General features: G+C 38.1%; 3 protein-coding genes across 13 annotated transcripts in view; 1 reads left to right on the top strand and 2 right to left on the bottom strand.

Annotated features, from left to right (window-relative positions):
• The window catches only part of LOC139976253 (nonsense-mediated mRNA decay factor SMG8-like), a 32402-nt gene extending 30253 nt beyond the window's left edge, over positions 1-2149 (bottom strand). For 2 of the 5 annotated variants that reach the window (XM_071984878.1, XM_071984883.1), the window contains exons 1-2: positions 2018-2149; positions 941-1035 (exon numbers count right to left, since the gene is read on the bottom strand). In XM_071984878.1, coding sequence (XP_071840979.1) covers positions 941-993 — 53 coding nt within the window. In that variant the 5' untranslated portion in view covers positions 994-1035; positions 2018-2149. The other 3 variants (XM_071984881.1, XM_071984879.1, XM_071984882.1) reach the window with 3 other exon arrangements.
• Positions 1796-14553, top strand: LOC139976254 (OTU domain-containing protein 3-like). Of its 7 annotated transcripts, none has more exons than XM_071984884.1 (9): positions 1796-1859; positions 3450-3666; positions 3971-4119; positions 4843-4955; positions 5373-5498; positions 6651-6818; positions 7628-7727; positions 8363-8556; positions 9689-14553. In XM_071984884.1, the coding sequence occupies exons 1-9, from the start codon at positions 1802-1804 to the stop codon at positions 9875-9877; spliced, it is 1314 nt and encodes a 437-aa protein (XP_071840985.1). In that variant the 5' UTR covers positions 1796-1801; the 3' UTR covers positions 9878-14553. The 7 variants fall into 7 exon arrangements, with proteins under 7 accessions (XP_071840985.1, XP_071840987.1, XP_071840986.1 ...); XM_071984886.1 differs by lacking the exon at positions 1796-1859 and adding an exon at positions 1914-2053; XM_071984885.1 differs by lacking the exon at positions 1796-1859 and adding an exon at positions 1925-2053 and having other exon boundaries at positions 3461-3666.
• LOC139976257 (sperm-associated antigen 7 homolog) lies at positions 12722-20303 on the bottom strand. The gene is made up of 6 exons (XM_071984899.1): positions 20139-20303; positions 18473-18629; positions 18081-18165; positions 17326-17415; positions 15545-15704; positions 12722-15211 (listed from the first exon to the last, which is right to left on the bottom strand). Exons 1-6 carry the CDS (start codon positions 20218-20220, stop codon positions 15078-15080), a joined length of 708 nt encoding a protein of 235 aa, XP_071841000.1. The 5' UTR covers positions 20221-20303; the 3' UTR covers positions 12722-15077.
• Positions 20304-22764: the final 2461 nt, after the last annotated feature.

Here is a 22764-nt window from a genome sequence, read left to right as displayed (position 1 = left end):
AATTTTTTTAATCAATTGTATATGGGAAGCAATGCAGTGGCTCCTTTATTAAAGTTTCATCTCTGATCATAATTTAAAGCTCTTATTGCTTTATATTTAAGTATATAAAAAAGAAAATAATTTTCAAATATTTTGTAAGCGATGTATCTACAGTTGCTATTGAAGCTCTTCAGAATAATAGGTGTACCATTGGGCAGACTTGTAGTGTGAGGAGTGAGTACAAAGTCTGAGTATGCATGAGTACCGGTACGAGTACAGAGCTCCGAGTACTTGTGCGAGTATGAGTACAAATTTAACCCAGAATACAACTTCATGAAATTTGTTTTCTCCAAGTAATGAGTACCGGTACGAGTACAGAGCTCAGAGTACTTGTGCAAGCATGAGTACAAATCCAGAATACAACTTCATGAAATATGTTTCTCCAAGTGATGATCTACCACTAAAGTCCCGAGTAGGAGCACGGAAGAATTAACTCAAGTCCAGACTTGAGTACAAGACTTACAAATTTAACTCAAAATAATACAAGTCTGGGCAGCATATTGCACAAAATACTGAACTAAAAGGTGAAACACACACAACCATATCATCTATATCATTGAGTCACGTTATAATTTACGAACATACCTTTAATTACGATAATACAAAATCACATAGTGTTTCAATGGTTTATGTTCATTGGCAACATAATTACAATTTCCCTGAATGTTAAAGCTTCCAGCACTGCAGGGTTTGGATGACTTCATCGACATGCACTTTGTCTGGACAGGTCTCCATCTCTGATGGGAACACAGGGCTATCATGATCTAACTTAAATTTAAGTCTCTAGATAGTCCCTCCTTCACCCACCTCAAAACCAACGCGAAGGAAGTGATTGGGACTTGTGAGCAGAATCATACAAATGGAAAACTAAAATACTACCAATGGTTTATAATATACTTACTCTAAATCTCCTCCAAATGGGAGATTAAACACATCGTTAATAGATTGTGACATGGTACAAGCCTTTGAGCTGAATCCTCAAACTGATGTCAAGAGCTAGAATGAAAAGGAATTCAAAAATGCAATTCAACTTCTTTACACTTCAGAAAAGCTACATAGCATAGGGCCTGAACTTCATTCACAATCATCTGAATCGAGGAAAAATAAAGTTAATTAATTAATCAAATAAAATGATGCCTTTTGCACTGTACATTTATTTATTTCAACTTTTTTTCCCCCCACTTTTCAAGGGTATAATTCATTTTAGCGATATAAAAAAAAAGGTTATCTTATATTAGGCGCCCTTATACATAATATACAATCAAAGAAATCAATAATTAAACCATACAGAACAGAGTGAAATAAGAATAAATCACAAAATAAAATCATAAAGAAATAGAGGTACAATGAATAGATAAATCTAGGCCCCTAGGTCTGTTAAATACAACAACCATCTTATTTGAGAGGGCAACATAAGGTTACACTGGTAACTTCCTGGGTAGCTCTATCTAGTCCTTTTTTGGGACTAGATACAGACTTAGCCTAGTTGGACCTAGGACTAGGATAATTAGGCTTTGAATAACCGGTCCTACTGTAGCCCTAGACTTCAGGGCTAGGCCTAGCTTGAGCAACTGCACAACCAGTGGTGTACTATGTGTTGGTAACGTAGCATTTCCATTTGAGAGATTATCTTAGTGATTAAATGGATATCAACCTGAGCCATACTATAATGCGGCCAAAGATATAGCTGAAGAATTATGGAATTATTCCTGACCTGGTAGGAAGTAGGACAACTACTCTAACGTTACGTTGTATATGTGAAATGTACAGTATGAAAATACGACCTAACTGTAAAGGTCCACAACTAGTAGTAGTAACTAGTAAGTATACGCACGATGTTTAATAATTTCATTGTGCTGACACCTCCATAGTTAATCGACTATAACCTACTCCGATCGAGGAAAAAACATTGAAATCTTGTCTGCATTATCATCGAAAGGGCTTTCTTTTCACAGCATGTGATAGAAAACTTAATTACCTCTTGATGAACCTGTCAAGGCACAACAATTACTTAGTAAGTCCAATTGATGAAATTAATTTACGTCTTCGTATGTCGTGAAACTAGTACCAGTAGCTACTACAGCATCGTGTCTACAAAAATACACCCGATTGCGCAATCCAGCGTAACATCCAATGCGATACTGCTACCTTAGTGTTATTAGTATTACCCACTGATTTATTTTTAGGTATAATACCAACTATTTGATAATACTAACGAGTACCATTGGCTTATTTAGATTGCGTCGAAGCTAGTTATTAGAGTAAGCCTTGTGTAGTACATGATCATCAGCTCAAATACCCACCCAACTTTCATTGGGGCCTACATCACATCATACTGTAGTCTCTATACAGCTTTTACAAATTTCCCACGCTATCACGTTTGAAAGTCAGGCAGGTAGCCTACATCTAGCTTGCAATTTCCACTTGGAGACGGTCTGGTAAGCTTCATATTTTGACTTAAATTAGGTTTTAGTGCAGTGTGGAGGCAGCATGAGTGTACTAGCCTTTACATTTGGCTCTGGTTAGTGGTTACTACTCAAAAGGCTAAAGTTGAAAAGTAAGGGTGACCATATTTTTGTCAGAAATTTCTGGGTCATGATATTAATATTACCCCCATGTTGGCAGTCAAGAAGCAGTATTTACATTATACGTCTTAAAGGACAGGTAGGATTTTGAGATCTCCATTTTTGGTGGTTCTATGTTTCAAGAATGATTGTCAAAATCCTCACCATACATTTTTTAGTAACTTTTTTTCTTCTTAATTTACATTATTCTGGGCCTTTTTAAAAATTTGGGAATGATCACTGACAGTACATGAATTCCAAAGACGTACAATTTCGAAGGACCCTTTGAAGCCGGGGATGGTCCACGAATTTCTAGGAAGTCCTGTCCCCGGAATTCGGGGACATCTGGTCACCTTAGTTAAAAGGAAAACATCAAACAGGGAATTAACTGTGATCTACTGTAAGTTCAAGTTAGACCTAACTTAGCCAAGGCTATTCCGTAAAATCAAGACAATGTGTTCTATTCTGAATTGCAATATTTTAAGAAAGTATTCCTGTAATATAAGGCCAATTAAATTCAACACAGATCATTCAGAAAGTCTAATAATATTACACCAAATACATAGAAATAGGCCTACATAGAAAATACAACATGTTAAAAATGTTAAAAATGAGAATAGAAAGATGCCAACGTACATAAATTTCTCTGTGTCATATTAAAGGGGTCTAGTTTACTGTTTTTGCTGCACTGAACTTAGAAGTTGCATAATGCCTGTGTGGGCTATTCAGCTCAAATACAGATTGGATTTACTGTAAGTGTAAAAGTAATTCATTCTCGTTGTCTTTCTTCAGAAAAACATTCAAGGAGTGGTATTTAACTGTTACTTTCTTCAACTCTTTCATAAGAATCATTGCAGATGGCTAGATCTAACCACGGAAAGAAGCAAGGCAAATCCCAACAAAAAGATGCCCTTGAAAGGAAAAGAGACGAGAGAACAGTTCGAAGTGCTTACCGGAAGAAGAAGAAGGAGGAATCCTATCTGGCAGAGGATGAAAACTTTGCAAGTTTCTCAAATCAGCTACAAATCATAGGATTAAAGCTCAGAGACATTCCTGGAGATGGGTACTTTAATTTTCTCTATATTCTTGCCTGCTTTCATAAATTTCTCAATATAGGACTTGATACAAGTCCCCACCTAAAATGGTGGAGGCTGTACTGTTTTCCTTAGAAACGGTAGTGGCATAATGAAGTCTTGACATGTTACGAGTCAGAAAGTACAGAGATGGCTGCAGCTTTGAGATCATAGTATAACACAAAAACAACGGTCAGCATGTACCGTGCAAGATTCCTTCAGGAAGAAATATAACATGTCTAACTCATGAATAAAATAGTTGTTCATAATTTGCTCATTTTTCTCTCTGTACAGGAATTGCCTCTTCCGAGCATTAGGTGACCAGGTAGACGGCCATAGTCGAAACCATCTAAAGCACAGGGCTGAAGCAGTCCAGTATATCAGAGAGCATAGGGACTTCTTTGAGCCTTTTATGGAGGATAACATCTCATTTGATAAACACAGTAAGTAGAGGCCAGCATCAATAATCCATAAAGGTTATTTTATAGGACATCGCTATTGGCCCTTAGCTTTAGGTTGGTTGCAAAAAGAAACATTTCAAATTAAAAGTCATTTCACAAAGGTTCTGACTCTCTCAATTTTTCTCAAACGACTGAAAAAAGCGTCGATGACATATTACTCGACTACTGTTGTGCTTATCTGGGGCAAATATGAGGATCTTAAAAAGTGGCCACTGCCCAATGAAAAAAGAAAATAACAGAAAACAATATAAAAAAAACAAATTGGAGATAAAAGTGGAGATAAAAGTGGATATTAAGAAACCATTTCATATTTACACATAATCTAGTATCTCTGTGAAAAAACTATCTGGTCTTTAATAGCAAGTTTTTTCTTACAAGTTAGTCCCAAACCAGGAAATTTTTTCATCTGGCAAATTTTAAAGTATTCTTTTATTTTCTCATGTGTAAACCTTGAAGTTTATGCACAAATTGTGTTCCTTTTGGATTGAAGCAACAGGCTATGAATTAATGTAACATATCTTTCCTTAATCTGTCATTGTATGATCGAGCCAGATTCTGGGAAATACAAAGCAAAATGGCAGCATTAACAACAAACACGAATCTCTTTTGCTTTCCTACATATTTCCATGTATCTTTCATTCGCCCTTCTAGTTGTAATGTTTGACTATAGATACAAAGTAACCTGAAGGTTTTGCTTCTTTGCAGTCAGTGACCTCAGTAATTCCGGCACGTACGGAGGTAACGACAGCATTGTCGCATTTGCCAGACGACAAAATGTCGATGTGGTTATTCACCAGTTGAATTCACCAGTTTGGAAGGTAAAATTTTTGGTAGTGTTATTACAAAGGAGGATGTGTTGCTTGTTTGTTTTGCAAACAATTTGAAAAATAATCACAGGCAGACTTTGTTTGGAATGTGGCAAGGCATGGTACAATTCAAATTCAAAGAGAGATTTATATATCTTGGTATATTAATGCTTAGTGAACAACATTTATATATAGTGTTGTGTTTCTTGCAAGCTTAAATGTATATGGCATGAAATTTGCATTTTAAAAATAACTTCCCTAGGTATTTGATTCCTATTATGTATTCTCGGTTTTCTTTTCCTCTGTTGTTTTTGCTCCTGAATGTGTTTTATATTTCCTAAGACCTCTTTCTCACTCGAGGTAACATTTTCATTGTCCTTCATAAACTTTGTTTTAAGTAATGTTTTGCCACACATTCATCTCTGACAGGTGTCAGGCTCAGATGGCCCAAATGCCAGGGAACTTCACATCGCATACCACAACGGTGACCATTATTCCAGTGTAAGGAAGATGTCAGATAATGACAATAATCCAACCAACTTTAGATCACTCCAGGTCAGAATTTTCAAGTATCTCTTTTTTCTAACGAACTTAAATTAATGATCCAGTGATCTAATGAGTAGCGGCAATGACAATTTTCTGAGTAGGGGATTGGCAATTTGGCATAGAATCTTTTTAATGCTTTTTTAATGCAAGGAGCTGTGGCCAAGTGGATAAAGGCAGTGGCATTTAAAGCAGTCAGGTTTAGCATTTGGGAGGTTCAGGGTTCCATCCCCAGCGGGTCATAGTTAGGTGGGTTTTCATCCAAAAGGAATCTACAGTTTTCCCATCTGAAATGACTTTCGAAAACTGAAAAGATTCCAAATGTGAATTAAACTGCTGCATTGGAAGCCACCCGACTTGAAAGTTGTAATCCATAAGCCCTTGCAGGCTTCATCCACAATCATGGTCGCTTAAGCGTTGTATAAATGACAGCCTGATTATTATCATTGTTGTAAGTTGTTGTTAATATTAGTTGTGTAAAGTAAGTTGGCCTGACGTTACGATCCTAACAGGATCTTCTTCAGAGAAGTACTGTAACAGTAACAGAAGAGACAAACCATGCACAGAATACAGACAGGTTAATGAGCACGGTGAACACATTGAGATAGATGTAAGGGGATTAGTAGACAAGGGATGGAGAGAAGAAAGCAACAGGGGAAGAGGAGAGGTAGGACATAAACAGTGGAGGGACAAAGAGAGGATTAAAGGAACAGGGTGGGGAAATATATAATATCTATAAGTTAATATAAGTTATCACTTATTTTCAGTAAATTTCATCCGAATATGCAGAGGTTCAATTCATATCAAACAAAGTTACTGGAGTAGGAATATTCAAATGAGTACCTTTTGCCACTATTACCCATGCAAATAAGCTTCCCACAAAGGCCTAGGAGCTATTTTAATTGACCTTGTCTCTCTTCTGAAAACAAACGAGTTACTCCGACAGATTAGCATCACCGGGTACGTGCACACAAGATGAACGTAAACGACTCAAGGGCAAGGCTTTATTCTGATTCTCCGAATGGAGGCATGGGTTCAATATCCAAATCCATCTTGAGCTCAAAAAGTTTTTTTCTTAAATTCATGTCAGAAAGGAGATGTTCGAAACTGCCATGTATTTCAATTGTATTCAGTATATTTCTATAACGTTTCCTTCTCTCAAAGGTCACAAAACCATCACAAGGTGTGTCGCAATCTAGTACAAAGAAGGGCAGCAGAAAGCCAGCCAATGCAGACACTGCGAGTGCAAGTAATTACCCACAATGCAATGTTACTGACAAGGACTCTGTAAGTGACCTTGTGCTGTATGTGATGCAACAGTCTGGGTGCCAGGTATGTTGAACTTGGAATTGCTCTAAGACAGTGGTGTAACTGGTCGATTAAGGAACGGAGTTGGAGGGGGTAGGGTGAGGGAGGGATGGAGTGGGACCGATAGCTTCATTGTCCATTTGTACACAGGGCACTCAAAATATCAACTAGGTGTTTTCTGATTAATTGGTGGTGGGAGAGAGGCCTAACCTCCCCTCCGTACTCCCTCCTTCCCCATACCCCCTCCCTCCTTCCCCATACCCCTCCCTCCGTCCCCATACCCCTCCCTCCCCCGCCATACCCCCTCCCTACTACCTCCATATCTAACCTGTCATCTTTCTCCTTTAGTGATCTTCTGATTTGAGATATTTCTCACTTTGATGTTATAGTCTAAAAAAGTAGAACATTGTTAGTGTGGGATATGCTTTAGTTGTCAAGAAATATCCCTTGTTAAAGAAATGTATTAAACATGTTAAGACTGCCTAGTATGACAGGATTTTCAAGACGATGTCAGTTCCTCTCGTCTGATCTACTCGTTAAGAGTAATCGATTATTTGCTTGTTTTTATTCTTAATCGGGTAACTCGGTGGTAATACGTGTGTACATCTACATAACGAATGATTGATCAGTCGTTTTCAGTAGCTGAGATTCAAGTCATTCAGCATTGCACAGAATATCACAGCAGAATTATTATTTTTTTGTCTATATGTTTCAAAAAGTACAATTTAATAGTATGAAAACTTACAGTATGTCAAAGTCTAGTTACAAACATTGGTCGGGAAATAATGCACAATTTTGACAATTCTTTCTCTGCTGTTTTCTTTCTTTTCTAGGATGTGGAACAAGTAAAGGAAGTTTTAGAGGAAAATTTTTATGATCCAGAGGCTGCTATATCATATTTACTTCAACTAGAAGAATTAAGTGAGAGATTAGGTAAAAACGATATCTCCATTTTGCATTTTGCATGATTGATTTTGATACTATCCGATGAGATAATTCTAGACCTGTAAATGAAATTCGAGGTTGGTTGATTTATATCTTAAATTTTATCACATGTTGCTTTTAAATATAATGACTGATTTAAATAAAAGATGCCTTTTTTAAAAAATTAAACTGGAATAAATTGAACGAGAAACAAGAAAAACTGGGTAAATGATTTTATTTGACATTTAATAGTAGGTCGATGTATGTCGGCAGTAATCTCCTGCCGTTGCTTTATGCAACAGTATGATTTTTTATATTTTTTTATTATTGTCATCTTTAATGAGGGTAGTCCTGCTCGGTGCAGAAGCACTGCTTTCCAGAAGAGCCCTCAATACAAAACACAATATTATGGAGTAGAAAAACGATAAACATCCAAAAGGACGGCAAAAAGATAGACAAACAAATATCAGACATCTAAACAAACTATATTATTATAAAGAAATATAAGTATAAGGAAAACAGACAGTAATATCCAAAAATCAAAATGTGAGTGAACACCACTAGTTGTGCTTTAATACCCTGCAATGTTTGACCCGAAAAAAAAAGTATTGGATGATTGTGAATACATTTCACTATTTATACAGAACCCAGAGACAGTGAAGGCAAAGTCGATGATGGTAACGCAAGCAGTGAAGGCTGCGGTGCGGGTAGTGAACTCTGGTCTGAAGGTGGCACGGCGAACCGACTATTTGGCGATCTTGAGAACGAGGCTACCGTTGCAAAGACAGAACCAAATAGGACGGGGACAGGAAGTGACGAACACAGTAAAGGGACACAGGTATGACAGGGGTATTGAGTTACGCACAATGGTATGGGCACAGTATACCCATACACAGTAAAGGGACACAGGTATGACAGGGGTATTAAGTTACGCACAATGGTATGGGCACAGTATACACCCAAACACAGTATTGAAGGGACACAGGTATGACGGGGGTATTAAGTTACACACAATGGGCACAGTTTACCCAAACACAGTAAAGGGACATAGGTATGACAGGGGTATTAAGCTATGCACAATGGTACAGGCACAGTATACCCAAACACAGTAAAGGGACACAGGTATGACAGGGGTATTAAGTTACGCACAATGGTATGGGGTGTGCCCAAATACAGCCGGGTATATGACACCGGTATTTGTTCAACACTCTAGTATGTCATGCATATCTATATATGCAAGACCTGTATGCAGTCTGGTATGACCGGGTCCTAAGACACACGATGGAACAGCATGGGTATAGCCAAAATCACCTCTCTTCACCCAGGTGTAGACATGGGCACTTGCCAGGTCACTTGTAAATATAGTTGTGTGCGCTGTGTATGTGGCTGCACCCTATGGAGAGTTCCCCAGGGGACATGTAGGTTGTGGTGGGCTTTGGTGCCCCGGGAGGGATTGTTTGAATTATGCACAATTTGGTGTGTAGGTGTTACCAATGACCGGGGGTTAAGTTGTTAAGTCGTGTGAGGGGGACCTTGGCTTCAAATAAGACTGTTAACCTTCAACTTTTAACTTTTAACCAATACACAATGGTATATATGGGTATACCAGAAACAGCCAGGTATGAAAGGGTGCTAATACAGACTGGTAAATTACAGGATTAATAACCAACACAGGTAAAAGAGTTCAAATACTGAGTATGGCAATTCAGAAGAACATTTCATCTACATGATCTATTTGCTGTTTAATTAATCACAACTTTATAGGTGGTCCTCAGGGCTGTAACCATCATAAGAACATTAAACAGGTCAAGTCTCGGACATTTGTGTGCACAGCAACTTCCTTACTCCTATTAATTATAGTTTCCCTTTTTTTTTTGTCCCTTTTTTTTTTTTTTTTTTCCTTCTTTTTTGTAAGGACGAACAGGTTTTCGTTTAATCGTATTTTTTCCACGATTGTTTCCTTCGTGTAGGTGAACAGCAGGATGAACGGCCGACAGAAGAAACAGAAGGCCAAATTGGAAAAACAGCAACGAAAGATGGAGAAAAATAGACAGAAATTCTTGGATAAGAAAGGAGCCGAGAAAGTGGATGATGACGTCGCTGAAGTCAAAGGTGCAACAGTCGTTCTAGCGGGAGAGATGGGCGCACTGTCAATCTGAAAATTAAGAAAGAGGCTGAGATTATTATTAAATCCCTCCACCTCCCTTATACCACCTATGCATCCTTCCCCCCCCCACACACTTTCCCCACTCACCACCTACATATCCCACCACCTCCCCATTCCCTACCATCACAACTTGACCGAACCGAGCTGCGTCTTTTTGAATGTCTTCATTGCCCTCCGAGGAGGATTTTGTTTTGCCCGCAAAATTCTAAAGTGATCAACAAAGTATGTCGTAAGTGCATCGTAAAATCGTGTTCAATATTCCTAGTAGAATTTTCTGTTGGGTAGCAACATTTTTGCATCTTAGGACGAATCTATTTTCGTCTCTAGAAGATCATAATTTCTGTAATACCACCAGTTCTGGCGAGGAGAAACAATTTAGCGTTTGCACAAACAGTTGCAGCAGTTGCTTGAGCGAGTCTGGTGGAAATGAGACACAACTATGAGTTTTAAGAAACAAAACCCATCGACTGCTTAATTTGCCAGAATCTCTTCATAAAATATCCTACCGTGAAGAGGTAGAGAAGGTACCTGAAAAAACTTGTTTAGTCAAAAACCTGAAACAGTGAAATACGAAGAAAAAACATTGCAATGTTGAAAGTGAAATTAAATTGTAGGACACCAAATTTTTATGTATTGGATACAAGAGTCAGTAACTTGATATTTGGACAACGGCCACATGGAGGTAATGGCATAAATTGCCACAGGCTCAAGTCATCCACTGGGGCCATGAAAACAAGAAGCGAATCTGGCTCCCGAGATTGAACGAGCGTCTTCCACGAATGGAGGAAATGGGAGACTCGGGCATCTCTGCCTAGCAGTACCTTGGGCACAGCGGCACACGAGTTCCAAGCCGGTCTGCTTTGCGCTCCGCCCCGGGGTTTTAGCCATGCAGACCTCGTAAGTAAGGGTGTCGACTGTTTAGATTAATGGGTAGTAGGTTTGATGGAAAAGGTAATAATACTTGGTCATTAAACTGCAACTCACCAAACGGCTCTCGACTGTTCACAGCAGATCTTTCGCAGTCCAAACATAAGAGAGGGGTCCGACACGAAATATATGATTGAAACGAAATTTATAAATGATGAGAGAAAGTAAATGATAATGGTGACATTCCAGTGAAGAAAAGATAAGAAGCGAGTGTAAGTTCCGAGGAAGCAGCGCATTTTCCCAGTAGACCAATAGAACAAAGACGATGTAAATAAACCTCTATATATCTCGCCGAGCCACGTGGAAAAGTGGTCATGAACCTCCCGTTCTCCAAAATCCTAAAACAATAGCAGGGTCATTCATGACTCAGAGAGGTACAACGGAAAAACTCAAAATAGTGTATTATCGAAATCCATCGTGATACTATTACGTCACTACAAATGGAAGTCTTGGTCGTAAAACCTACAAGGGATCAGTTGGACATTCATTAAGCAACAAAATATATTACCTCCCTTCCCCTGCCCCACCTCCCACCCATCTGTAGTGTTGAACAGACTTTTCATTATTTTATAATGGATGGGGTATTACATTTTATCGCTGTGCAATTTTAAAGTCTTCACCTGAAGGATGAAGCAACTTGTGGAAAGAGTTACAATTATTTAAGTAAAAGAATACTTTGTAAAAAAAGAACAGAAGAAGGGTATATTATTTAAGAAAATAGAGGAAATGAGTAGAATTATCTTGCAATACAATCTCTTGTTTCTCTTTATTTCTTTTGTTTTTCACTTAATACATTGCACACCATTGGTGGTTTAACGAGGGCAAAACGTCAAAAAGCTTAAAATCATTAACGAATAAAACATATTTGACGGCTGATATCGAGGGTGACACATTTCTTATAGGAATAGCCATCAAAAGAGGGGAGGGAGGGGGGTCCCAAATGGGTATTGAAGAAAATGGGAAATTCACTCTTTCTTGGGTCTCATATTTGTGCTGTGCAGGCAACCTCATCCATTTTTGCAGGAGCAACTTTACATAGCGTAAAATTACTTCCCCCCCCCCCCCTACTTACACAATTTTGTTGGAATTGTAACTCACCTTATAGAAGGCTGACAATAAATATTGCTGTGATTTAGAAAACAAGACTCATAACCAAGGCGAGGGTAGAAGTACATTTGTTTGAAGTCTTGAAGATGAGTGACCATTAATGACTTTTCTAGCATATTTTCAGGCAATCGTGATGAAATTTCATAATCTAATTTCATAATTTTATTTCACCAAATTTGTAACCCGACTTCCAATCTAGCAATGTCTTCTTGATTTAAAAAATAATAAATTTTTGTTTGTTTCAATCAATGAATCTGTATGCATGTATAGTGCAATGTAAAGGCATTGAAGACTCGCCCCAAACCGCGTGCCGCGCTCTGAAAAAGTTAACTTTCCGTTGCTTGCAAGTGAAGTTTTCTTCTTGTCGCTACAAAATGCAGACAGCAATGAAACGTGATACCTTGTTATCTTTTATCTAGAACTGAGATGTCCATCGCTGCTATCCACTGTTGTGGGTATTGACCGTAGTTGTATGTATTGACTGTACACTAGTGTCTAATTACCGACGGTAGCAAGCTGTGTGTATTTTCCGGGATCGATGGTGGTGTCTAACACTTCTGTTACACCTCATTCGAAACTAGGTCAAATTACCAGCATGAGACGTTTCTTTGTGCGCGAGTCTTCAATGCCTTTAACACCAACTTTGTTGATATTTCAATTAAAACAAAGAGTGAGACTTTGAGGTACAGGCTACTGCTTTCTCCACCAAAGTCATTAGCCACTTGATCCAAGTGGAGACTGGGGTAGCCACTAACGTGACCTTAATTTAGAGGACATATCAATGACACGATGAGACTGCATGGAAGGTGGCAATTCATGGAATTTCTGAAACTTGTTGAAAACCCTACGGGTTAAGTATTTCACAATGTTAATACTCAACTGTTTGTAGGTCTACACAATAGTAAAGCACAATTTTTCAATGATGCATGTAATATGAAGCAGGAAAAGATAGTATTAACTGAATTGATATTGTACTTGTTTTGCATAGTGGTAATTGCACATTTAAGTACAGAAGCCAAGTGAGTCTACAGATCACGTTCAAGTAAGCTTTTCAAAGAATAAGTAGCCGTAGGATTCCATACATATAGAACTCAGATCTGTTACTTCTGCTTTAAGCAATAAATTCTCCTTCATATTGGAAATATCGGACATACATACATGCATCCGGTGAGCGATTTTTGTCCACATGGACTATCGGTTATTAATGACTAGTGTCATGAAGTGATATGGATTACCATACACCCCTTTAACTTTTATCTGACACCTACAAGGTTATTACCCCACTTTGCTCTCTTGACCTTTCCCCTGGTTCACAGACCATACATAAAGAAATACATAAGAAAATGTTGGACCTCCTTTTTTCAGACATCTGGTTTTGGGCCTGTAACTTGAGACAAAGCAAAACATAAGAAAAAATAAGAAGCACTGCAGTTTTCTTTCTTTCTCACTCACGATTGGGTTCATGTTTCGATAGATTTGATGAATATTGTACCAATCAGTGGTCATATGCCCTATCTTGTGTTAGCCTAAGCTTACAAACTTGTCGAGCAGTATTTTGAGAGGCAAGGGAGTCTGGAAAAGTTAGTCAAAATCAGCCAGTACTCACGATCATTGTTGCAACCGTATAATTTATCCATTTTTTTTTTAATCAGTATCGTGAAGTAATTTTACAATCCTCTGATTGAACATGCACTGAGAGATGGAGCAAAAGAAATCATCTTGAAATCAACTCAACTCATTAATCATTCACTTGGGTGGAAGAACTTCTTGGAGCTTGACTTCTAAATAGGCTAAACAGCCTACCATGTAACTTCCCCCACCGACTCTACCGAGCTACGAGGTGCTGTCGCAGTGACACGACCGCATTCCACTAGTACTGACTACTGCAAGGTCCTAGCCTCACCAAAAACGGTATCACAGTAAATTTTTAAGTTTAAAACATAAAATACCTGTAGAGCTTACTTTGGTCAAAGATGATAGTAAAGTAACAAAAGCAGAAAGAAAAATTTCGACAACAAACTTTAATAGAATATTTGGCTCTTTTTTCATCCAAAAATCAATTTTCAATTGGACTTTACCTATAAACGTCGCTTAATATTAGCAGAATGAAAATTTTGACATATATTTCTGTGATATAACAAGTACTGAAATTTTTGCATCTACTTGAATTATCTGTAACTGGATGAATACAACCTTTTTTTTCTTTCCTTGCTTAAGTTGGGTCAAATAACCCGTCCCTCTTGAAAGTTAATGATACCAAACTGTTACATATAATAGGTTGGCATTGAGACAAATTTTAGCAAATCCATTTGGAATGACATTGCGTTACACTATTTTGTCATGGGCTTGAACATTTGCCAGCAAATAACTTTATATATTGTATTTGCAAATCACTGAACTTGTCAGTAAGATACCTTCTTCCCCTTTCCTTCTCGAATGTGAAAACCTACCTGTGATTTACTGGTAGATATATATATATACAATCAGCGTCCATAGCCTAGTGGTTAGGGTGTCCGCATATAAAGCGGGAGGCCCGGGTTCGAATCCCGGTTAAGGCTGGAAGTTTTTTCACTGTTTGGATTTTCCAACTCCCTAAGATTTCAAATATAATTTATATATATATATATATTCATACATATATTATAAATACATACATATTTATACATATATATATATATATGTATTAAACAATATTTGGTTTAAGAATGAATGTGAAATATCTATTTTTCATGTTCAGAAATTACCTTTCTGTGACATTAATGTTTAGATATCCTCTACCGACAGTGATTGCACAAAACGAAGACAATCAGGAAATTAAGAAAAATCTGATATACCATGGCCAATTCCAGAACCAAAAACTTTATAATTAATGATCAAATCTTCCTCTCTTTCCATTTTGTTTTACAGTAGAGTCTAAACTCTGCAAATCGTACTGTCAAATTTTGATCTTCTCAAGCCAATCAAAAGACAAAGCTCCTGTTATATCCTTGCATAAAATATTTCACAAAGTTAAACCTGAAACATGCCCTTGGTTCAGTTCTGTTTCGTCTGACCAAGTCCGTCACTACGTGTATGTTGCCATAGTAACCAGGAGAGCGACACCACCATACTCTCGCTTTCTCTCGAGTCTTGCTCCATCCAAGCCAGGAGGACAGACATCAGCTATCGCTAGTGCTAGTGTTGGCGGCCGCTGCTTCTACTTCAGACTCTGCGGCTTTCTGCTTCTTTTTGGCTCGGATCTGGTCCATAGTCTCTTCCACGGAACGCTTGTCCTTTTTGTTCTCGCTTGGAACTGCGGTGAACGGATCAAAGCAAAATCTTACTCTACGTTACACACATCGGAAAACGATAGCAAACTCCCGACACAATAAAATAAAATACCGTAACAATCAAAGACAAATAATGGGAATTGTTGGGAAGAGGGGTAAATTAGACAGAGAGGGCAAAACAGAGCGTGGTGGCTGGCACGGAGACAATCTCTCACTAAACCAGCAGTTTATTTCTAGTGCTCAGATGCATTAAAAAAAAAACCATGTCAACAAATCTGAAAACTTCAATGCTTTTGAGGATGTGCAGGTTTGGAGGAAGTTAACAGATCATATATAAGAGCTGGGTGTCGTCTTACCGAAGCCAAACTGTTTGTTCGGTGTCAGATTCCTGGCACCCTCGATTGCACTTTCATCACCAACGATCTTCTTATATTTGTCCATGTAGTCTGTCGTAGGAGCGACGACTACCGGCTCCCGCCTCTCCTCCTCCAGGCGTGTTTCCTCCGCTTCATCCGCCTGTTCAAAAAAATCAAACTTTCATGTTGGATCAAAGTAGATAAGCAGGGATGTGCCCACGCTGGGCGGCACCGCCCAGCACTAAAAATTACCGCCCAGCACTGTCTTAAACATCGTGAATCCCACCCAGCACTATTTTCATCTAAAATCCCGACATTCCTAACAATATATTCAACATAAATTGGGCCTAGCCTATGCCAAAATCATACAGACTAATAATGCATCAGTTATGCATGCGAGAAACATTACTTACGGCTCTCAATCGGTCCCTTGTAAAATATCTTGTAAAAAACTTTAAAAAAATTAAAAAATGTAAATTGTTAGCAAAACTAGTACTTGTGTATGTGCTTAAGCTACACAAGTGCCAGCATTTGGAATCTGAGCAGTGAGCACCTTCAAAAATCAGTATAACTGGCACTCAGGAAATCCTGGGCACATCCCTGGATAAGTGACCAGTGTCTCTTGCCTCCTTCTCATGCAGCAAAGAATCACAGCCTACTGCATCCATATCCAGGTGCAGATCCAGGGGGTGGGGGAGGGGGTGGGGAGATGGGGGTGGGATGGTTTGTGAGTGTACATCCCCAGCTCCCCTAGCTTAATTTTACAACCACATACAAAATTTCTTAAATGTGGTAATTAGCACAACCTTGCATGAAGTCTTACTTTATAAACCTAGTTTTATAATCTAAATGTATGCATCAGAATGCACAATTTCATTTCCAAAATTTTTTTTTTTCCCCCCCCCTTGGGGGAATTCATGGGAGTCGACTTCAATAATGCCACTGCTCGCCGATACACACCCTCCTATTTAAAATCCTGGATCCATCCCGGATTGATTTAATGTATCTGTCTTTTATGTCACATGAAACTACTCAATCAAAGTATGGGGGACTATCCTTATCATAGAAGTTAATTGTGAGGCAGCCATTTCTCTAGAGAATCAACACTTGATTTGTAAGAGAGGTTTCTTTCTCCTTTACAAACTGTGGAAATGCTGTATGGTTTTCCCCCTAAAAAAAAAAAAGATTTGGTTATCCAATAAGATTAAGTGAACAAAATGAGAGCGTTCTGGTCATGTGGTTATGGCAGTGGACTTGTGATCTAAAGGCTTGCAGGTTCGAGTCCTGGCCAGATCATTACGTTGTGTCCTTGGGCTGGGCAAGGCACTTGATCTCCATTGCCTCTCTTCACCCTGCAGGTGTATAAATGGGGACCTGTGAGATAAACTGTCAGTTGGGTGCTGTTTAGCTGCTGCCATGTGGAGGGATTGTCTCTATGTTTGACAGGATATCATTGTCGACCAGGGTAATATTTCTATGCGCCTTGAGCACCGTTTTATGAATCCTCAAATTATTATTATTATAATGGCAGCCGGGTCAGTGTCTTTATCGTAAATGAAGTGGTCGTTACTCTAACAATCGCAATCGCAGTGCTACTGTACTTTTATACGTTCCACCATTTAACACGAGCCATCTACAGACTGTTGGATACCTTGAAAATAGTAACTATTCCTCAAAACACATTAGAGAATTTGAAATAAGTCACCAATTGCATTTTACTCATTTCATCAAATGCCAAAAATTGGATCTAGCATTTAAAGGACCATAGATTACAAATTTACCCTCTGTTTTGCAAGTTCTTTCGCTTCCTCTGGATCCCACGTTTCTCCTCTCCTGTAACCATTAAGTTCTTCATCTGTAGGGGCATATTCCTTGGAAAGAGAGATGATTCACAGAGAATAATTTATTCCGGAATCGCATCATCCAAATGCAAGATGGTCAAGGTTGCTATTGCAAGTGGAATGATGTTTTACAGCTCAGTTCCTTACATGTGAATCAAACAATTTTCACATGAGACAAAAATTCAGAGCCCACAAAAATTTGACCACTGAGTTATCCCCCCGATTCATAGCACGAGCAAACTGCAATGAAGAATGTAATGATTCTTCTTCTGTAACGAGCCTGTTTGCTCATCAATCAATGTAAAACCCATGTTTGCCTCAATTGACTTGTTAAATAGGAGCAGGGACGAAGACCACGTTGAACTTATTAACTTGGATTGGATAGGGTTCCAACCTTTTGGTCAATATTTTAGTTATGTGTGGTATTTAATACAAAAAGCAGTGAGAATGTGGGGGGGTATAATATTGCATCTTGGAGTCTACCGATGGACAGATACTTCATGTAAACTCCATACAGACCGACAAAACTAAAAATAATGTGTATCCACTGCAAATTCTTTCAGGAGTGTCGTCCAGTCGTCCCTCAACCCAACCCGGGCCTAACATTTTGGTCTGTGCGAAATTTGCAAATTATTATTCGTTCGAAAAAATGTCGCAAAATGAACATGTCAAAATATTAAAATCTGCTTACGTACTTTCTTGAAGAGCATGACATATCGTTCCTCTTCCCTCTCACCAAATGAGAATGATGTTGCACCTGCAACTTCGGCTACATCATGACTTTAAAAAAAAAAAAAAAAAAATAGATCGGACTAAATGCATTGCAGCAAAACAAACTTGTCAAAGATATTGTCCACTCTGTATCGTTAGCTTTTTCCTTTCTAAGTATATACAGTTAATAACGGTAATGTTCTATCTTTAACGATTTTAAGCCGCTTTCAAACTAATTAAAAATCTTTCATGGCAAATTGACAACCAAAATGATCATTGTGGTAGTTTGACGGACGAACCATTTGTGCCCGTGTTTATATACTGTATTTCATTTTGCATATCAACTGAATGGATAAGACTGAATTCGTACACTTACATTATACTCCGTCGTATATTGTCCACGGGTGGAAATTTCAGTCTGGTTTTGGTTGTGTCATTGATAAATTCGTTTACTTGTTTCTCGACTTTAACTCTGTAAGCATTTTTCCTTTTCCTGTCTTCCTCCTTCATCTTCTCCATTTGTTTCTTTCTTTCTAAAATCAAACATACAATTAACATGAAAATTAAACACTATGCAAATTATCAGTAAATCGCTTCACGGTGATTGAAAGAAGGTACAATCACGATAAAAGTGAAACTAAACTACTGTATCACAGGATACTCAACAAACAGAAGACACTCATATACATGTGAAATGAGTCTGGATGTTACTGTAACAATGAGAACTTCAATTAGCTTACTGAGATATTAGTTATCAAGGATATTCATAATCTCCCTTATGTATACACATGTATTCAACTTCCAAAATAATCGGAAATATTTAATACCTTGTACACAGAAATAGTCACTTAGAGGCTTACTCAAAATTGTTCCACATTTTCTTGTTTCTTCCATATTTGTGTTTCATTGCGCTTCCCTGTTATTTTATCCTTTTTTATCTTCTTTTTTTTTCTTTCTTTTTGTGGTCAGTAGCTCGTTAAACTACATTTTGTTCTTTCTTCTGTATGGACTTTGTGTAAATATGAGAAAATAAATTATAATTGAAGTGAAAAGAAAATATGAGACAACAACAACGAGTGAAAATCCTCCAAGGGAAATTCAGGACTTGACTTATTAATCTAAATTATGTTTCATATATTTAAGCCATCAGGGCAAGCAACTTTTCAATCCCCCTACCCTACTGAAGTTTTGCAAGCTTGTTATGTTTGTCCATAATTTGTACTATGATCATTAAAAGAAGTACAGGTTTAGTTGTTTACTTTAATTGCTCCACTGTATTTCTTCACTTGCTTTCATGGTATTTCTTCCTCTTTAAGATTAACCTGCTCTTTTTCACAAATCACAGAAGCTTATATTTTAAGAAATTTGACAGATTGCCTTCCCCCTCCCCCGATTCGAATTGATGTAACTACACTTCATATTTAGCCAAAGAATACCAAGAAGTGCCATAATCAATGCTTATCTATATCATTTAAATTGGTGTTGCAAATGCAAGCATGATGTAAAATAACTTGGTCATATGTTTACACAGGCTCCAGGATGATAGTTGAAACATGACACAGGCTCATCTTACTGGGTAACATCAACATCTACACTGTTATGTCTGTAATAGTGATGTATTTCTTTTGGTACTGTCACATTCGGGGAGTGTGCCCTCGTCAAGCCCACCAGGGTGTTTAGCAAAACTTTCCTTTTCACGACATGTACTGTTATTGTTAACCTGGTGTTCTGTAAACTGACTGTTCTATACTGTATGTTGTTGTGAAAAGAAGCAATAAATGATATGAATGTTACTGATAACGTCTTAGTCAGGCTGTGCCAAATCCACTAAGTCTAACAGTAACACATTAGCCTTTAACTTAGTACTTAAAACACAAGTACAGTAGCCTAACACTAGGCCTAGGTTAAAACAAGGACGACTTGTGCACAATGAGGGCTAGCCTAGGTTAGCCAAACTGTTAATAGGTTAGGTTTACTGTATTATACTATACAGTCCTTCTTCATAAAGAAAGCTCATTTAATTCAGAATCAGTAGAAGGCACCTTTCTCTCGCTTCTTCTCTTTGTCATTAACTGTTGGAGGTTTCTCCATCGAGCTTAAAATGCTACCCAGAAGGTCAGCCATTTTTATGCGTATATTTGTTTCTTCTGCTCTGCATCGGGCTGAAGTTGCAGTGATCAACAGTAGCGACCAATAACGGCGACCAATAAGTGCTAAACAGTACTAAAATGGTTGTTGTTGGCGGTGTGCAGAAATTTGCGGCGTGAAACGGGGGAGTTGTTATGGATCATAGAATCAATTTCTATGTTATGGATACAACTCCCTGGTTTAACTTATTTATTAAGACTGCCTTAATTTTGAGGACTCTCGTCGACACGTTTCTTGGTAGCTAATACTTCCTTTGGAGATATCGTCGATCATTCTGTGTCTATATATTTATAAATAATCATGCATTGATCATAGTTCAGGCTGACAGTTATCTTCTGCTTTGCATATAGTTGAGCAGTACAACGACTGAAATAAAGTGTTCGGAAACTGAATATCCTAGATATGGATATGTTGTAATAATATATAGAAAGTTTCCAACAATGCAATTTGCTTAATAAGTCCTATTCCACCAAATGCTATAAATCAGTATCATAGTCTAACCATGCAGTGGCGGAGCTAGGGGTATTGGTCAGAGGGGTGAGAATGGTCTGTAGGGGCGCTTTCGACACTATCTAAGCGGAGCGCCACCACAGGCTGGCGCGGAGCGAATAGATTTTTTTGAGTAAAGATACTCCCTAGATCGCCGGAAATGACCCTTTCCGGGCCTTTCTAATTTGCAGATAAACGAAGAATAAATAGCCGTTAGAGCATTTTGACAGAAAATTACACCAACAAAATGTGACAAATGTCAATAGGTAGATGAGAGCGCTATAAAAAAATCAATAATCGCGAATAAGTAGAAAGTGTTTCATTATTTTACAATAACCAACAGGCAACGTAACAACTATACTACAACACGAGCCTATATAGTGTGACAATGTAAGTAAAAATTTTCATGTCGTACATATTACCTTCTTTTTAGATTTAGGCTATAAATGGCGACCATCATTGAGAAAAATGACGAATTGGGATTTCTTTTACACTTTAGAGCATGTATTAAAGAGCTTTGGAAAACATTTTTTATCTCGTTGTTTACGTGAGTGCTATTTTGAATATCGCAATTAAGGAGTAAGTATAGCTAGTCTAGACCATTCAGGCGCTTCGCCAAGGGGGGGGGGGCGAACCCCCCCCCCATATTTTTTGTATGATATCGCTAGTAATTTCAAAATAATAAAAAATGCTTAGATGCAACTTACAAGGCCTGGGAGATGCCATTTCCAGCAATCTGGGAGGCATTTTCGGCCAAAATTTTCTTGTACATTTCGAGCCAACTCACGGTAGCGCTACGCTTAGATAGTTTGCCAACAGATTTCGCCCCTCCCTTGGCAAATTCCTCTCTACGCCCCTGAGACCATTTCATATCCATGTCGTAAAGATGGCTTAACAAGTTCCGAATGTTCATGTTAAACCTACTTCATTGTTATTGCTCCTCTAATAATAATAATCATGACTAAATGTTATTTTTCGTTAATATTTCATATATACCACTTGCTTAAAGCCTCTGCTTGCATAGACCCCAACTTTAGCACGATATATCATGTTAAAGTTTCTTGAGATTACGTAATCGACCTGCCTTGATCGTAAAATGACCTCGTCTTACCAATTGGTTAATTGCAACCATGTCCTTATAATGATTTGCCCAAGTTAGCATAATTGTCTTAAAAAAAGAGTTTATCGTCTACTATATTTAAATCTGAACATTTCCATAATGGCTTCTTGTCATTATTGCACGCTTTGATAAAGCAGAATGATAATTTATTGATATTTTCTGGTGATATCATGATGCTCAAAATACTGATAAGAAACAGTGCTCCAAAGGCTTCTTCACTATAAGCACAAGTAACAAATTTCAACAATTATATTGGCAATCCATGAACAAGCAGATCTCATCCCAAAATTGAGATCTATAACCATAATAGATATATAATATAATATATTCCTCAAAGTGAAGGTGTGTACCAGAGCACAAGTCCTCCAGGTGATACCTATGGCAACACATATACACGCACACACACACACATATATATATATATATATATATATATATATATATATATATACAGGTGCGTATCCAGGGGGGGGCGTTGGGGGCGCGCGCCCCCCGGGTAAGGAAAAGAGGAGAGAAAAAAAGAGAAGAAAAAAGGGAAAAGGAGGGGGAAAAAAAGAAAAGGAGGAGAGGAAGGAAGGGAAAAGAAAAAGAAAAAAAGAGGGAAAAAGGAGAAAAGGAGGGAGTAGAAGATAGCCAAGACCTCGGGAAGAGAAAGAGGAACAGTCATAGTTAATGCGCTGATCCCTATTATAAACATGGTAGCCAGTGACAGATCAAGGATTACGGAAGGGGTGTGCGCCTCACCCTACCCCTTACATCGACAACTCCATTTTTGACGTTTCCATTTTTCCTCTCTCACTAATGTATCTATATAAATACTATATATGGTCTATCATAACGCGTGTGTGTGTATGGACGCCTTAAACAATTGTAGAATTGTGCTATATGGAACCAACTGTGGCTGGTCTTGA

Source organism: Apostichopus japonicus, chromosome 11 (assembly GCF_037975245.1).
Source record: "Apostichopus japonicus isolate 1M-3 chromosome 11, ASM3797524v1, whole genome shotgun sequence".
In the NCBI taxonomy this organism is placed as follows: Eukaryota; Metazoa; Echinodermata; class Holothuroidea; order Aspidochirotida; family Stichopodidae; genus Apostichopus; species Apostichopus japonicus.
This window is presented reverse-complemented; position numbering and strand designations above follow the sequence as displayed.

Bases quoted from the DNA above. Each gene is read 5' to 3' on its own strand.
- LOC139976254 (XM_071984884.1), top strand. From the start codon at position 1,802: ATGTACAGTATGAAAATACGACCTAACTGTAAAGGTCCACAACTAGTA. The intron at 3,667-3,970 runs GTACTTTAATTT...CTCTCTGTACAG, and splicing joins AGAGACATTCCTGGAGATGG to GAATTGCCTCTTCCGAGCAT. The intron at 7,728-8,362 runs GTAAAAACGATA...CTATTTATACAG, and splicing joins AGAATTAAGTGAGAGATTAG to AACCCAGAGACAGTGAAGGC.
- LOC139976257 (XM_071984899.1), bottom strand. From the start codon at position 20,220: ATGGCTGACCTTCTGGGTAGCATTTTAAGCTCGATGGAGAAACCTCCA. The intron at 15,705-17,325 runs GTAAATTTGTAA...TTTTTTGAACAG, and splicing joins AAGAACTTGCAAAACAGAGG to GCGGATGAAGCGGAGGAAAC. The intron at 15,212-15,544 runs GTAAGACGACAC...CGTTCACCGCAG, and splicing joins GAACAAACAGTTTGGCTTCG to TTCCAAGCGAGAACAAAAAG.